The sequence below is a fragment of the Capricornis sumatraensis genome, chromosome 8 (genome assembly GCF_032405125.1).
Source record: "Capricornis sumatraensis isolate serow.1 chromosome 8, serow.2, whole genome shotgun sequence".
Lineage (NCBI taxonomy): Eukaryota > Metazoa > Chordata > Mammalia > Artiodactyla > Bovidae > Capricornis > Capricornis sumatraensis.
The window spans coordinates 86756589-86774367 of NC_091076.1; the positions used below are offsets into that span (position 1 = coordinate 86756589).

General features: G+C 52.8%; 1 protein-coding gene across 1 annotated transcript in view; it reads right to left on the reverse strand.

Annotated features, from left to right (window-relative positions):
• The window catches only part of ITGA3 (integrin subunit alpha 3), a 28453-nt gene extending 16414 nt beyond the window's left edge, over positions 1–12039 (reverse strand). The window contains exons 1-5 of the mRNA XM_068977067.1: positions 11533–12039; positions 4200–4327; positions 3798–3874; positions 1837–2086; positions 248–334 (exon numbers count right to left, since the gene is read on the reverse strand). Of these exons, the coding sequence (XP_068833168.1) occupies positions 248–334; positions 1837–2086; positions 3798–3874; positions 4200–4327; positions 11533–11738 (748 nt within the window). The 5' untranslated portion in view covers positions 11739–12039. The remainder of the gene's footprint in view (positions 1–247; positions 335–1836; positions 2087–3797; positions 3875–4199; positions 4328–11532) is intronic.
• Between the last annotated feature and the right edge of the window lie 5740 nt (positions 12040–17779).

Sequence of the window (17779 nt, forward strand, 5' to 3'; positions counted from 1 at the left end):
GACCTTGGATGCCCAGCCCCAAGTCCTGACTGTACCCTGACCATGAACTCCATGAGGGTCGTGACTCTGCCTCTGGGTGGAGTATACAGCTGGTGCTCAGTAAGTGTGTGCTAGCTGAACTGAATGCTACTGGTCTCAGGGCAGCCTGGCCTCTCTACTCCCAGACACTGAAGGGGAAAGGACCAGTGTGCCAGGGACTGAGCCCCCTTGCTCCTCCCCACCAAAAGGCCACTACCACTGGACTCACCAATATAGAGGTTTCCTTGGTCCTCTGGGTCCTTGTAACTATATTCAGACAAATCCCAGTCCTTCCGCTGAATCATGTAGCTGTTTCCTTCATAAAGATTTGAGGAAGGGGGTATAAGTCACCACTCCTTTTCTCCACTATGTCCAGCCCCCACTCCAGATAAGGATAACAATAACCTCTTTTATCTGTGAGTACTTTGCCATTTGAAAATCACTTACTCTTTATTTTAACAATTCTGAGCTAGCATGATGACCCCCATTTTGCAGATGAGAAAAGTGAGGCTCAGGGATGGAAGCTCAGGGATGTCCAGTCATGGCTGGAATCCAGTCATCTGGGTACCGGCATACTATCAACAGATGACATTTCCCCCACCCTAGACAATGAAGCCAGACTCACACCATTATCTCCTCCTAATCCTGTCCCCAGGCTACCTGCTTTCCCCTGCCCCCCAGGCTGCTGCTGGAGAGTACCTTGGCCCTGCCAAGGAGTGGGAAGAAAGACTAGCAGAGAGAGCAGAGGCCTCAGCCTCAGGTGAGCCCAGAGCTGTGACTATGCCCTGGGCAACCTGTTGGTCAAGAGGACAAAATAAATAAATCATTGGGATGTAACATACCACATAAAAAATATAGTCAATAATAATGTAATCACTTTGAAGGGTGACAGATGGTTTCTTGGCTTATAGGGGTGATCATTTTACAATGTACTTAAATACTGATCACTATGTTATACACCTGAAACTAACATAATATTGTACATCAACTATACTGTAATTAAAAAAAAAAAACAAGATTCTGGGCTCCCTCTGCTTGTTGATTCTGCAATAGTAGGTGCAGTAAGGGAAAAGAGGTCACTGTTGCCTGTGGTGGAGAGAGGCAGGTGGAGGGTGTGTGAGCCATCAGATGCCTGAAAGGCAGTATGTGGTGTGGCAGAATCAAAGCATGGGTTTTGATACAAGAAAATACTCTGCAGCACTCTCAAAAGATTGCCTTGTATGTACTGACGTGAAAACATGTCTGAAATTTATTGATACATGAAGAGGAAGTAGCAGAACAATACATTTAAAATGATTTTCTGTGTGGGTATGTGTGTTTCTTAAGATACCTATATATTCTAAAACAGGTCTGGAAGGACCCACGAGACACTTAGCAGTACACACTGGGAAATGGGACGAGGGAGATGTGGGAGACGGGCGCTCTTCCTGTTTAATTTACTGTATCATTTAGTAGTTGTACCAGGAATGTGTTTTATTTTTTAATAAGTTTTTAAATGGTAACCTGGCATCAGATGGACCTACATTCCAATACACATTTCAGGACTTACTACTGGCCTTGGGGCTCAGTTTATTTTACTTTATTTTACTTCTCCAAAGCTCAGTTTTCTGTAAAATGGGTATAATAATACTTGCATTTTAAGATTAATTAAGATAATAGAATAGAAAGTGCTTTAAAATATCAGAGGTCGAGGTGGTTGCTGATGTTGGCAAGGGCGTGCTCTCCTCTGCCCTCTTGTGTGGAAGCTCTGGCAGACTGCTTCAGGGCATAACAGGGTTAGTGGTCTCTGCTCTTCTTCCCTTCCCCCACGGTCCCCACCTTTCCAGTTGTAGGCACCAGGAGCGCCAAAGTACACGGTGTTTTGGGTGAAGCCGCCGCTGGTGCCCAGCTGGCACATGCCCGTCTCCAGGTAGTCAGTGTTGCTGTTGCACATCTCGTTGTGGTAGGTCTGCCAGTCATCCCTGGCATCCAGCTCCAGGTCATTGCCTCTCACATAGCACTTGCCCACCATGCGCCGCTGGTCCTCTGACCCCGACCACAGCACCTGGGTGTAGCGGTGGGCACAGACCTGGGGGACCCCCCCCCAATACACACAGCTAAGCCCACAGCAGGAACTCAGGAACGGAGTCTCCATGGCCCCGTGCACCTCTGCTTTTGCAGGAGAGGAGTGGAAAGAGGTCTCCGGGCTTTTCTCCCTTCCCATAGAAATGCCTGGACCCGCATTGCCTTTCCAGAATTCCAAAACCTGCCCTGAGGGTTAGAAACATTTTTTGGAAGACCAGAAGGTACTGGATTTGAGAGTGGCTTAGAGATCTCGACAAAATAAAAAGGGAAAAGGATGAGGGGATGTGGGGCTCAGGTTCTTGGGTCTAAAAGGAGCTAGACATAGAGCAGGTTAGAAAGTTGCTTCTCTCTTGTCCCCTGATGATCCTGCCTCTTAATAAACGGATCAATATTAGAATAACGACCACCACCACTGCAGCAGTAGCTAATACTTACTGAGTGCTTACTTACTTAGTAAGTATACACCAGACACAAGTCTGAGCTTTTTGCATATTAATTCCCTTAAGCCTCCTACCAGCTCTATGGGCTAGGGATAATTACTTCCTCATTTTAGATAAGGACACTGAGGCACAGAGAAATAAGCAACCTCACATCCAGAGAGAGGCAGGAGATACTCAATCCAAGGCTATCGGGCTCCAGAGTCAAGCTCTTAAGCACCAGACAGTGCTATCTCTCTCAAAGCTTCTCCCGGCACATGAGAGGTGCTCCATTAATGTTTATTGGGCAAATCAACAAGAACAGGGTATTTGTAAAACAGCCAGGGCCCAGATGAAACCCAGAACCAGACCTAGTTCTTGTTGCCGAGTCACTGGGAAGTTTCTAGTGTTGGCACGCAGGACATGCTCACTAAAAACGAACTGAATGAAAGGATGGGCAAGTAGAAGGTTGTGGAAGGACCCAATATCTAGACTGACTTAGGCGGAGCTCTGGATCCACCATCCTTATAAGAGACTAGAAACGGTGTTTCAATGAGCTGGTCAAACCTGGAGCTTACAACAGTGTTCAAAGGTGACAGAAATCACAACAGTGATGACTATGGGGGTGACAGTGGCTGAAAAGGAGTGCATGTCTGAAGTGATGTAAGCATGCCATTTCTTTAATGGGTGTTGATTACTTGGGTTTATAATTTGCCAAAACGCAACTGAAACTTAAAATCTGTACATTCACTGTATGTAACTGTTAAATGAATTTAAAAATGAAAAATAAATTGTCTATCTGGGACTCAAAAATTGAGATCCCAGGGGCCAGCACTGATGAATGCAGGCTAGGGGTGACAAGTGATAGCAGGGAGTGGCCCCCAACCCAAGCCGGATGAGCTGGGGCAGAAGGGCTGTGCTTCTTCCGTCAGCTGGCCTCCTCGGAAGGAATGCGTCCAGGCCACATTGCCTGAGGCTCTCTCTGCCCTTTCCATCTCTAGTCCCTTCGACTCATTCCCACAAAGGGTGAGCACCGCCCCCACCCCGGGGTGGGGGGAATGGGTGATTCAGAAAGGACCCAGGCTGGCCCTTGGGAGCGCGCCAGACACCCTCCCCATCCCCCTGCCACAAGTGCAGGATGAAAGGACACACATGTCCATGGAGACATACAGCTGCAGAAATCGACATTTGCAAGCTCATGCACCAGGGTCCCTTCTCCTGCTCTCTGCTTCCCTCTGCAGCTCCCAGGAGATGAAAGGAGACGTCTGGAGGGGGATCCGATGGTGAGCCCCGACTTACCAGGACTCTGCCCGCAGGGCCCTGGCTGGCCACAGTCACGCCAAGCCACATATCCTCAATGATGTGGTTAGGGTTACCTGTGGGCATGAGAGGGCTCATGAGGCAGGGCACCTCATCCCATCGTCTAGGCATCCAGAGCCTCCAGAGGGCAGGAGTTGGTCCCTCCCAGATCTCCTACTCCAGCAGGGCCACCTTCCCTCCCTGCCTTCCCCAGCCCATCACAGTCTGAGCTCCACAAATCCCATCTGGTCCCACTCTCCCCTAGGGCTCCCTCTTCCCAGCTGGACAAGAAAGCACTTGACACTGCCCAGCCGAGCCTTCTGTCTCTTCTAGTCATTCTCTCTGTGCTACCGCCTCCACCCGGCTCCTGACCCAGCACCAGTTCCTAAGCCCTCTTCTCACTTTTCTCCTTGATGTCCACCCGCTCACAGTCATTCTTGCGGGCAGTGAGTGGGCACAGGTACACAGCACCAGTCCGGTTGGTATAGCCATCAGGCACAGCGAGGTCCCGGGGGGCACCAGCCAGGAGCCTGGGGGCAAGAAGGTAGCAGACTCAGGTTCACACTCGCCAAAGCCTGCTTCAAACAACTCACTGCTTGATGTACATCCACCGAGCATCTGCTCTGTGCCAGGCAGAGAGCAGGAGACGAATGGTTCCGTGCCCCTCCCTCGAGGAGCGCCCAGGGTGGGGAAGGCAGGCAAGGAGACAGACACCTGTGGTCAGTGCCTCGTGAGAGGAAAGCAGGGATCAAACCAGCCCCGCCTCTGCATGGGGGCAATCAGGGAGGCCCATAGAAGAGTACCTTGGCCTGAGTCTGAGGATGCTGCCCAGGGCTCACCAGGTAAAGAAGGGGAGGAGGGGCACTGCAGGCTGAGGTCTGACATGTGCAAGAGCCAGGAATTGTGAGCAAGAGGGTGACTCAGGGATCTGCAAGGCCCTCGGTACAGCCGGAGGCCAGAAACATGGGGAGGAACAAGAGGGCAGGGTGAGAAGGGAAGCTGTGGAGGGATATTAAGCAAGGCAGAAACATGGCGAGATCTGGGTTTGGAAGGACTGTTTTGGTATCTGACTGACATAAGTAGATCTGGTTTGGGGAAAGAACGCTTGGCTTCTGAGATGAAGGTAGATGGGAAAAGAAGAAGGTGGCATTGTCCTGGCACAAGATTTAAACTTCCAGAGATCCGGGAAAAGGATGTGTGAGGGGGCGGGGAGGGGTGGATAGTTGGGTCCCACCTCTTGAAGTCATCGGAGGACTTAGATCTTGGGGTGGTCTGAAGAATGTGGGCAGGGAAGCACAACTGACCCCAAACCACAGCTGGGTGAGCTGAGTCAGCAAGGTCCTTAAGGGACCCTGGAGTGTCTTCTCGCCCCCTTTCTACCACATTGAGACAGATTTATGAGGTATGGGGGTGACAGCAGGAGAGCTGGGTACCTGACCCTTTGGGCAGAATGGTGCGCTTGAGAGTGGGGGTGGATGAGGACTGTCAGTCACTTTGTCCCCAGTCTGCCTGGAGCCCATCTTTAGGGATGCCACCTGCAAGTCCCTACAAGGGTTCTTAGGGCTCTAGCAGCCCAGCCCAGATCAGACAGGTGACTAGAGGAGAAGAAGGCAAGTGACCAGCCTTGACATATTCTCTCAAAAGGTAGTTCCTGGACCACTAGAATAAAAAATCCCTGTGATATTTGTTCAACAGGCAAATTCCTTCCCCCACCACAGACAGCCTGAGTTTAATCTGAGGCTAGAGCCCTGGAACCCGCATATTTAACATACACCCCAAATATTCACATCGTGGTTTGAGAACCCAGCTCTACCACCCCTTGCTCTCCCAGCATCATCTGTCAGCAGCCTTTGGACATTCTGGCAAGACCACTTCCTCAATCCTGCTGGACCCCGCCTTCTGGGTGGCAGACATCTCCCAGGTACTCCTCCATCTGCCCCGGCAATGCTGGCTCCTGAGGCTCCCAGCCCAGAACTGGGGCGCCAGGCCTCCTGTTAGAGCCTGGATATGCAAAACAACAGCCCTGCCTGCAGCTCCTGCCTGGGACCTGAGAGAGAGGGCGGCAGGGATTAGGCAGGGCCGGGCTGGGGCATGCCGGGGCCTGGGTGCTTCCGCCCACTGGGTGTCAGGAATGCGCTGCCTGGGGGTGCCGTGAAAGGACCGCTGCCTGCACCTCACAACTCAGCTCAGACCTCACCCTGGAGAACAGTTCCTGAGAGCAGGGGTGCAGCTTCTCTGTGCAAAGCAGGGCGGGCAACTCCAACAGAAGGGCTGGCAGGGGACCAGCGTGGCAGCCAGGCCCTGTTAGTCATCCTTGGTCTGGGCTGAGGTGGGTACCTAGTAAGCCCATGGCCTCACCACCTGTAGACATCTGCCCCCTGTGTGCCTGACAGGTGACAGCGGGGAGCCACTGCCCGTGGAAAAGGAATATTTCAGCCTTGGAGCTGAGGGCTCTGGTTCTAGGTATGTTCTGCCTCAATGGACAATTTCCTTTCCCGCTGAGCCGTGAGTGCCTCATCTGTAAAATGGGCCAGCAGCTGCCCCACCAGCCTCCAGGATGGTTGGGGGAACAGTGGGTTCATTCTTTAGAAGGGCCTTCTGACTATGAAGCCGAGGCCCATGTGAGCACGGTGGTTCTGCTTTCTTGTGGCACCAGGATGGCCCCAGCACACCCCCAGGCCTTGCTCTGGGGACCCAGGAATTTCTGCCCTGCCAGATGAGGGGATCTAAAGCAGAGCGCACTGGACAGACTAGTTCAGGTGTTTGGATGGGGCAGAGGGTGATGTGGAAGTAACACTTCTGGGGCTGAAAGACACCAGCCCGTCAGTCAGGTCAATGGGCTACTGGCAGCTAGTCATTCGAGGGTGGGAGCTCAGATTTGGCTGGAGGTAGCAGCTGGGGGTTGGCTACAATGACCTTGAAAGGGTGGGTCCAGGCCTCAGTGGGCAAGGGGTCCCTGGAGAACCCAGATTGCATTCCAGGGTGAGCAGTGCAAGGGAAGTGTTGCTATGCCTGCTGCTTTCCAGGCCCTAGTTTAAGTGCTGGAATGGCTGAGGAGCAGGTGGCCACACCCTCCCAGCAGCCTCATCTTAGAGGGAGTGGCCTGAGGGACCCCCTTCTCTTAGCCTCCTGTGGTACAGAGAAGGCAGAGCTGGGCATGAAGAGCAATCGGATTGACATAAAACCCCTTACTACCTATACCCTTTCCACTCTCACCCTGCACCAGCCTGTGCCCACTGAGGGGCAGTGGGGTAAGACGCTAACCCTAGCCCTGCATCCGAGGCCCCTCCCTCCCCAGAGATTCCACAAGGTGCTCCCCCCCCACCTCCCTGGAGTATTTTTAGCTCCTACTTGGCCTGTTTAGAGGCCCTTTAAGGCCCTCTGGCTCCCAGCCCAGGATCCCATGGATCCACAGCCAGAGGACTGGGAATAGAAGGGGGAAGGAGGGTGTGCAGAGGGCCGGGTCCAGCTTCCTCCATCCACAGTCAGGTGTGGGAAAATCCAGAGGGTGGGAAAGATCTTTTTGTTGCTGTTGTAAATGAATATAAGTTACTAAGCAAATGAGCACACTGCTCCTGCTGTTGGATCTGGTCCAGATCAGATCAGATCAGAAGCTGATCCCTCCCAGACCACCACTGAGGTCACCCTCCCAGCAGCGGTCAGAAGTGGGATGCAAGGCAGGATACTTTGTTCAGCTCTTGCAGCAAGGGAGAAAGGAGACTGGACGGCCTCTCTCCTAGAGTCAGGCTGGGCTGGGTGGGAGCTGGTGCCCCTCCAGGATGAGTAAAATGACCTCTCAAGGGCTTTCAAACAGCTGCCTCTTTACCCTACTTTTTGGCTCCAGCCAGCCAGCCCCTCCTGGCCTTTGTAGAGGCCCCTGGGCTCCAAATCCAGAGAAGCCCTTTCTCACTCCTGCCACTCCCCCCCACCCCATCACTCTTCCTGGGGCAGATCAAAGCTAATGCAGCAGCCAAGTAGAAAGCAACAGAATCAAAGGAGGCTGGGGAACAGGGCCCAGGGGTGTCAGGGCACCAGTCAGTTCACCCCAGAGAAGTCTCCCTGGGGCATACTGGGGCGGGATGATGCTCAGAGAAACAGCCCGTAAGATTCAACTTCCCAGACTCATCACCTCAGGCAGGCACTGGGGTGGCCCCAGTGGAAAGACTTCAGTTAACACTGAGGGACCAGCGAGTCCAACACTCAGGCCATGGGCCCCCATGCCTTACTCCTTTGGCCAGAAAGCCAGTTAGGGAGGGTCCCACTCCAGCTCTGAGTGCTTGGGTGGGGTCGGGGGCAGTGGGGTAGAGGGCAGCTCTCTGATGCCTGAATCCCAGCTCTGTGCCAACCCTCTGCCTGAATTAGCCATGTCCCCAGAGGCCACTCCTGTGTTAGCTGAAACTGCAGCCTCTTCGTCCTCCCCAGCTGCCCCCAGTCCCCTTTCCGCTCTGGTGACTCAGCCTAGAATCCCAGCACCAAACTGGGGAAATGAGAGAATGAGAGAGGACAGGAGAAAGAGGCCTTGCTCAAGCCTCCAGTAATAAAGAACAAGACTGTTTGTCTCATTTCTTCTCCCTCTCTCTGGCTCCTTAGTATTTTTTTCCCACATCTGATCCCTTAGGGCATTTTTCATGTCATCTAACCTCAATCCCTCTTGCTGTTAGTTCTGACCAAGCCCTTTACACTTCATTTTCTACAAGATCAGGCTGCCCCTACTTCCCATCCAGTTTTAAGCGCCTTGGCCTGGCGTGGTCATTGGAGAAAGCCAGAGAAAAAGGACACTACGGATCCAGGCCTTCTGCTTGCAGCCACAGCTGCTCTGCCCATTTCCTCTGGCACGAGCCTTGCAGGCTGCCAGGTGCCTGCCCTACCCAAGGAAACATGTTTTAGGAGAACAAGTAAGCCTGGTTCCTGTCTACCTCAGGTATGACCTCATCTTCCAGGAGCTGTGGCCACCCCCTGCCCCAGGCTTCCCAAACACCCTCATTTCCAAGCAAAGGCCCCAGGGTATCTCCCATAGTCTACAAGGTCAGGTCAGACCAGGACACATGGATTCCCAGGAGGAAATGACAGAACAGGTACCGGGGGAAAGCAGGGGAGGTCCGTGACCATCTCCCAGAGGAATAGTCCCTCTGCTTCCCCAGGGGTCCTCACGCATCTCACTAAGAAGCCCAAAGCACCCTGGTCCTCTCCCCTTCCCTGCCCTGCTCCTGATCACCAGGAAACTGGAGATTCCAGAGACTGGGAAATTGGGGCTGGGGTTAGAGTAAGCCTCTGATATTGTGGGCATGGAACCTCAGTCTAGAGATGAAGGTGATGGGGAACAAAGACACATCTTCATTTTTAACCATTACTACAATAAGGCCTTCATTGAGAATATAATGAAAACTATGCTTTTCCCCCCTCCTGGCTCCAGAACAATGCACAGACATGCATGACTTTGCATACACTTTCCAGGGTCCCTGTATCTCCTGAAAATCTGCAAGGAACTCCAGGCTCAGACTTTGTTCAGGATCATGAACCCTCCCCCATTTTCCAAAGGGACTTTGAAGCTAACAGAATATAAGACTGCCACTTGACTTGCTGGTTCCCCTGAGCTGTGTACTCAGGCAGCTGTTTACATCTGGCTACACAGCTGGCTGCAGCTAAGCCCAGCTGGCCCAGCTGGTTCTCCCTAAGGGTCATGGGGCAGAATTCAGTGAGATGAGGAGATCAGCCAAGATGTAGAATCACCCCTGGAAAGACTGAAGATACCCAAATGAGTCACCCAGAACTACCTGTCACTCTGAGATTCATCAGTTTTAGAAACTTCTGGGCTCCTGAAAGGCCTAATGCCATCTCTAGCTGCCCAGGAAGAAAAGCAGGACTCCTCCACTAAGTCACCTTGAGTGAGGCCCTTGGTTAGCACAAGAGCCCTCAGCTGATGCAGTATTTACCCCAAATCATCTCCTTAAAACCTCACCATTTACCTCATGAAGAAAGTGCCCTAATATGTGAAGAGTCAGGTATTAGTGACAGATTCTAGATGGGAAACTGATAAGTTGCCTTTTATAGACCAACAGAGGCAGGAAGGCATATATAGATCCAAGCTGAACCCCTTTCTCGGGAAAACGGGTCCAGAAAAGGGAAATATCCTGCTTAAGGTCACATAGCAGAAAATAAAAATTAAAAAGGCGGGGGCGGGGGGAGTACTGCATATTACAGAATCTATTATTTCCTCCAGCTTTCCATTACCTACCCTTGCTTTTCTGATGTTCTCGTCACACTAGATTCCTTTATATTATGTTGATTCTGCAATGAAAATCTGAAAATCTTTTTCTGGGCTGGGGCAGAAAGAGCACTAATATAGACACTTAAGCTGATGGTCACTTAGGGTCTCCAAAAGATGGAGGACTGGCTAAGGCCAGACCGCAGCCGCTGGGGCCGGGCTGGAAGGGTGTGGTGGCCCTAACCTCTGCAGAAGCCAGATGGAATTGAGGCCAAGTAGGCAGGTAGACTGGGCAGGGGCTGGGCCAGCAGGGCAGGGGCCAAGGCTGAGGCAGAGTCTGGACTTTGGACATTCCAGCTTCCTCAAGTTTCTGCAGGTTCCAGCCAGAATTGGGCAAGGTTTCAACACACCCTTTATCTGACCCTGTCCTCTTGCCCGGCAGAGTTTGACATCTCAGTCAAACAGAAGAGCCCAAAGAAGGCCTGCCTGAGCTGTCCTAACAGCCTTCCCTCCTGGACAGCCTCACCTTCCCCAGCTGCCCTTTTCCTCCACCTGCCAACCTCAGCACACTGAGCCCACGCAGAGAAACTTCTCAAACTTGGACATGCCCCTCTGGGCATGACATAGGGTTGGGGGCACAACATAAGCAGCTGGATATGTCTCCTTCCCGTCTCTCTTCTCTCTCTAGCTCTTTCCCCTCCTTCTCCTTGCAGCTGTTGGCGAAGGAGACCAGAAGAGAAAAACACTATTTCCCTCCTGAAACCAAAACAAACACACTCAGGGTTGAAGATTCAACATGAATCCGTGGAATGCGAGGAGACGGAGACGTCTAGTGGGAGGGCATCACTGCCGGGGGTGGGGGTGGGGTGCAGGAAACCCTGGGGGAGTTGAGACAGCTCCTCCTCTCACTGCTGCTTCTGCATCCTCAAGGGGTCTGAAGGAGCGCCTGGACAGCTCCAGCCACCCAGACTCGCCCTCACCTCTCTCTCCAACCACCAAGCACTTGAGAAGGCCCTCCAGTCTGGTTCTGCGCACGCAGGGTGTGGCTGGCGGGGCCACACACTAAGTGTGAGGTGGGGGCGGGTTTAAATGCATATGCCCGTAGGTTCTTCCCGGGAAAGGGGAAAGGCGTTTATCTTGCAGTTTTCCCCAGTCCTCAGCCCTGGAGAGAAGAGGCATTCGGTACACTAAATTCCCGGTTCACTGAATGGGAGGGGTCTCAGGAAACGGGGACTCCACTTCTATTCTCAACAGAGGTTTAAAAGGCTGAGGGGCTGAGTCTAAACAGGTTCTGGCCAGGACAGCACTTGCAAATGATTACTGCCCCCATCCCACTTCCAATCCCTCATTTCCCGCCAAGCTTCAGCAGCAGGAAAGCTGCCTAGGTCCCCGCCCTCTCAATCTTTGCTCCCAAAAGCGGACGGCCTGCGAGCCTGGAAGCCACCGGGCCCTAGGGCTCGGACTCAGCTTGAGATCCGCATCCTGTGCGCACACTCTCCCTCCCACCCCATTCCGGCCAGTTTCACTTACAGGTAGCGCTGCTGTCGCTCTGTCTGCCGATGGAGGGCGACCGAGTAACCGAAGAGGCTGCCCGGGTTCCCGGCCTCCTTCACCACCAGGAATCGGGTGTCCAGGTTGAAGGCGGAGGCGGCGCGGTTGCTTGCGGCCACCATCAAGGCGAGCATGCCGAGCAACGGGCGTAGGACGCCGGCGGCGCGGCTGGGGCCGGGGCCCATGGCTGCCGGCGGGAACCTGGCCCCTGGCGAGAGCGAGTGAGGGCGTGGAGCTGGGAGTGAGGACCTGTTCACCTGCTCCGCCGCGCCACCGAAGAACGCTCCCGCCGGCCGCGTAGTTAAGCCCCGCAGCGCTGTTCAGTTTCTGGCCCCCAGACTTGGTTAATTTTACATCCGCTCACGGTCTGAACGCTCAGATTTCCCTCGGAGGTCCGCGGGTCTATTCTCCCGCCTGCGCTGTCCCGGGTCACCGCCCCCCTGTCCTGGGCACCCTGCCCCTCAGCTCACACCGGCCGCGCCCACTTGACCGCACAGTCGCCTCCGATCCGGGTTCGGCGGCGGATCTGAGCAGGCAGACCAGTCCACCGCAAGGAAGACAGGAAGGAGGGGTGTCCCCCCGCACGCGCCCCGCCTCCCCACGCCCAGCCCCGCACCTCCCCACCTTGCGCGCCCAGCCAGGGCTAAGCTTTCCTTCCGGGGAAAGAGAAAAGGTCCCGGCTCGGCCGCCGCCTCTTAAAGGGGCAGCACCGCCCCTCCCTCATCCTTCCTGAGCCGGCTCCGCCCTCTCCCCCAAACACCTGTCGGGAGACCCCAAAAGCTTGGATTTCCCCTCCCCTCCACTTGCTCCTCCAGAGAAGCGTCGCTTTCCGAGCAAGATGGATTGGACGGGCGGGGCCGGGGGTGGGATTTGTCCCGCTGCTTTGCTGCGGCCGCTGGAAAGGCCGTTCCGGGCGCGGCCACCTCTGTGGGTCCGGCTGGAGAGTCCCGGCGTTGGCGCATCTGGGAACCAATATCCGCAAGCCACCGGCTGGAAGGCTCTGCTCTCCTCCGCCGCGCTGCGTCCCTGAGAGGTTAGCGGTCTCTGAGCGTTCTTCCTGGTACCCAGCCCCTTCACCTTCCTTGTCAGGATTTTTTTCTCTTACCCGCTTGTTCCCACCCACTTTGACCCGGGCGGGGAATGGTCTCACAAAATCAGACAGATATTTAGCAGTGGTAATAACCAAGCATCGCTAATTAAAATTGGCAACGACAGCGTTTTCCCCCACGGGCTACGCCTTCTGACATCTACTGTATCATGCATATCCAGTCGGTGTAGAAAGAAGTCCCTTCTCTTTAGAGTGCCTCCGTAGCCAGGGAGCTAGGCTCAGACTGTACCCATTTCTGATCCACCCTTGCCTTCAGGCCCCAGCCCAGCAGAATCCCAAAAGTCCCTTCCTCCCACCCAGGCTCTAACTGAGTGTGTGGAGACTGGGCAGGGACTTCAGCCCCGACAGGTATGTCGTGGGTGGCACCAGGTTCAGTTAGGTAAGCGGAGTCCAAAGATCTGATTCTCCGCAGAAGAATCTAACTAAATGGAAACTTGAAGAGATCACTCTGTTTTCTTGAGTCTAACTCAGATTTCTTTTGTTGCAGCACAAAGACCCACTTCCCCTGAGCATTCTTTTTTCTAGGCTTTAGGAGTTTTCTTACTGTGGTACAGCAGTTCATTCTTCAGAGCTTACTTCTCAAAGTTCATTTTAGAGCCCCTATCTCTGAGAGTTTATGGTAATAAGATCACTATATTGTAGTGCCTGGGCAGTGTAAACTATGCTACCTGCTTTAGAAATATTAGTAAGTTAAATCCTCACAACAATCTTTCAGGTGTTATCTCTGTTGTAAGGTGAGAAAACTGAGGCTCAGTGAGGTTAAGCAACTTGAAGGCTACGCAACTCGGATTTTAATCATATGCTTTCTGACCCTAGAGCCCTTCGTGACCACTTGTGCTAATAATTAACATTCAAACCATACACAGGGCGCAACTAGGTTTGGTGGGGCCTGAAGCTTGTACAATTTGAAGCCCTCTTTAAGGAAAAGGATAAAGAATTCAGAGTACAAAATCAGATTCAGAGCATGGGAAGGGACTCAAGCTGAACTTCTTTTTATGAATCCTTTCACCTACAGACTCTCATTTCATTGTCATTTGGCCTCATTCAACTTAAGGAGAAAACAGATGTCCAAGGTCACACAACTCATGGGAGGCCAGAGCTAGAACTGGAGGCCACTGGCCACAGCTGTATCTTTAAGAGACAAATTCCAGGCAGATGTTGGTTGGAAAGCCAGACACGCTTGAACAAAAGCAGCTGTGATAGCAGCGTTTCTCTAAAGTGTTTGGGGAGAGGACACTTGTCCCTGTCTGCCCTTGGAGCAGCATTTCTTCCCAAGCTGTGACTCTCAGAGCTGCCCAGCCTCTCTCCACAGGCCGCTTTGTGGCCCAGAGCCTCCTGGAGTTAGGAGATGTGGGACTAAGGAATAGGAAGCTGATCTGGATTGAACAGTTACCTTGCTCTCCTTCCAGTTGGCTTCTGGGTCCTCCACCTAATTCTTGGAGAAGGGGAAACAGCCAGGACCAGGAACCCAGGGGCCAGGGTGGACACTCAGTGTGGACAGGGGTCCCGCCTGAAACAGCTTCGAGAGTTCTGTCATGACAGACGGGCTCCATGCCAGGTGTTATCTCTTTGGCCATCCCAAACAGGAATGACCAGCATGTCCGATCCCAGGCTTGGGAGCAGGAAAGGGATGAGGGATGGTTTTTCCACTGTGGGGGAGTTTCCAGAGGGAATATGGAAGTGGGAGCAGGGGGCATCTGGTAGGGGGAGGGCCCAAGCTAAGGAATCTGGAGGCTTCCCTGGTAGCTCAGCTGGTAAAGAATCCACCTGCAATGCAGGAGACACTGGTTCAGTTCCTGGGTCAGGAAGATCCCCTGGAGGAGGGCATGGCAACCCACTCTAGTATTCTTTCCTGGAGAATCCCCACAGACAGAGAAGCCTGGCAGGCAACAGTCCATGGGGTTGCAAAGAGTCGGACATGACTGAGCACAGCACAGCAGACGGATCTGGGGGAGATGGAATGAAGGTGGAGAGATGGAGGGACTGGAAGGGTCTCTGGGCTGGAGAGATGCAGAAAGAGAAATCCACAGTCCAGTGGCATTATCGTCCACAGCCTCATCTCATCCCTCAGTTGACTTTATCAGGCCAGCTCTTCCCTGTAGAGAAGGGAGCCACTAGAGATGTTGACCCAGAGAACAGCATGTGTAATGAGGAGTTTGAGACCATATTTTGATGTCTGACTGCTGACACCTCATCAGCTGTCCCCTCTCCCTCTTCAGCCTGAGTGCTGTGCTGCCTCCTTTGGTGTCCATGGGAGATTTGAACCATGGAAGCCCCTTTCCTCACAAATGCTCCCCCAACCTCACTCCCTCACCACAGTAAAAACCCCCGCCAGTCTCCTTTCCTCCCTCTCAAGCCATTTTGGACCTGCTTGAGAAGCCGGCGCTGTTTCTCCAGAGACCTCAATTACATAAATAATAAAACTTTTCATTCCGTCTTGGCGTGCGTGTGACATCATCAGTCTTGACACTGAACCAAATCTTGGATGGGGCTCCATCTGTCTCTGTGGGTGACCACGACAACATAGAAACTGTGGGTTCTGCTGTAGCGTGAGAGAGGCTTCCTGGAGGAGGAATATCTGGACGGGTGAGAAGGAAAGGACTAGCAAGAGGGTGCCTCAAGAGAGAGGAAAGAGAAGAGTCAGGGCTTAGCTTGGGGTACAGGTTTCCCAGTTGTAATATGAAAACATCAGATGCTGTAAAGGACCTTCCATTTATTCCATGTATGTGTTCATACCAGCTTTCCTCTGCATCCTGCCCCATGCGACACTCCGCTTGCCCCCATCTCACTCTCCCAGATGCCCAGACCACACCACTTGCTCACTCATTTCTCACAGGAAAGTCAGCATGTAGATGGAGAGAGATGGATGGAGTAGAACTGTGGTGCCAAAAGGGCTGAATGCAGGCTATCTTCTGCCCTCTCACCTTGTACAAGTTACGTGTTGCCTATGTGACTATTTGTTTCTGAATGTTTTATGTACATTTGAATTCAGAAAGGGAGCTAATGTTTACTGAGCACCTACTGTGTAGCCACCCCTTTATGTATATCTTCTAATAGCCTTATGAGGTGGAGATGTCACCCACTTTACAGCTGAAAATACTGAGATGCCCAAGGTACCTCCACCAGGCACCCTGCTTCCCCCATGCCCCAATCATCTTGGCTGCCTTCTGTTCTTCCAGGACACTACAGCTTAGAAGTCAAGTCCTCCAGACCTCAGTTTCCCCATCTATGAAATGAAAGAGCTGGAAGAAATCCCTAATTATTCCTCACCTGGCATCCCTGTGTCCCAAGGCTCCTAGTTTTTGTTGAACTAAGTGGACCAAATCTCAGCTATTGAACTAAGACTCAGGTCTCTGTCTCTGACTTGAATTGAAAATGCAAATTACTGGGGAGGGAGAGGGAAGCAGTGAAGATGAATGGGTTTATCAGACTTCCTTTCTCCTATGACCCAGATATGGGGGCAGAACAGGCACCCAGGCCAAGAAACGTCTCTGGCTCAGAATCTGTCAGTCTCAAGCATTCATTGACAACCTGCTATGTCCTGGCACAGAGCTGAGAACCTCCAGAGGCTCAAAAATGAATGAGAGCATCTTCAAGAGGCCAGAGTTTCATCCTGGCCTCACATTCTGAAAGCTCTCAGATTTTAAGAGGTTAGATCCACATCGCATTATATTTTAGGGCTGGTGATTATGGAACAATGGAAGGTTGTTAGAAAGAACATTCTGGCTATAGCATGAAGTTGGCATTGCCAGGAGGAACTGGGCTGGGAGGGCAGCTGTAATAATTTGGGCAGTAGGTGAAGTGGGATGACAAGGGGCAGAAGGAGGGAGGGAGAGAGTGAATGAGAAGGCCCCAAGGCGCTGATCTGACTTGGACTTAGGTAAAGATGTGTGGGGGGGTGTTATGCAGGGGGTAGCAGAAGGAAAGACTAGAGTGACCCCCACAGGGGCCTGGTGAGTGGGCCCCAGACATCAGGAAAGTTCTGTGCTGGCCAACTGCTTTGCCTTTCCAGTTCCTCTGACCCTCTCCATGGTTCCCTTGCTGTCCCCCATGGCCTAGGCCTTGCTGCACATGCCTTGACCTTCTGACTGGGAGTTTAGGACTTGGGTGGGCTCTACAGCATCTCTACTTCATGCCAAGGTGGCCCCTTCAAGTTTGAGAGGCCACTTGGTGGCCCCAGCTGAGCTGAGTCACCAGCCCCCGTGGGGAGATGCCTTCTTATTGGCAGAGTTCTGTGCTCAGGTGTGAAATCTGGACAGGTGCCGGGCTTCATCTACAACCCCCTCCCACTCCTACTAATGTCCTAGAGATTCTGCTAGGGGTGGAGGGCCGTGTGTGTGTGGTTGTCTTCGGAGCATTCCTACACACATGTAGGTTGGAACGTGTCTGTGCATGTCATCCTTTACACATTTATACATGTTTGCCTATGTGACTATTTGTCTCTGAATGTTTTATGTACATTTGAATTCAGAAAGGGAGCTAATGTTTACTGAGCACCTACTACGTAGCCAGCCCTTTACGTATATCTTCTAATAGCTTTATGAGGTGGAGATGTCACCCACTTTACAGCTGAAAATACTGAGACGCCCAAGGTACTCAGGTACCCAAGATACCAGGCATCCTGCTTCCCCCATGCCCCAATTATCTTGGCTGCTTTCTGTTCTTCTGTCTCTACAGCTTAGAAGTCACGTCCCTGAAGTAGGGATTCTGCCCTCACTGGAACCTTATCTCCTTGGGCACCAGCCTCCTCTGAGGGGCACACCCAGTAGTAGTCTTTGGTTCTTTGCCCCTGACCCCTCTGGGGTGGCAGCAGGAACCCTGGTGGCCTCCCTCTTCGCCCTCTCTTGGTCCTCCTTCCTCTCTGTCTCTTCCCAGCACCTCACCCCCTTTGCAAGACTCCTCAGCCCACCCTGGGCTTCTGTTCTTGCTCCTCCCTCTGCCTCCCCAGATCACCGTTTGTGTATTAGCATTCCCTTCCCTGCTGATGACCCCCACCCAAGTGCCTCCAGGCCCCAGCCTTGATGTTCAGCTCTTGTCAACCACCTCCAGCTGGCCACCCACAGGTTTCCCAGATTCTGAGTGTCCAGATCTTGCTCAGCACCTTCCCCTTGTCCCCAC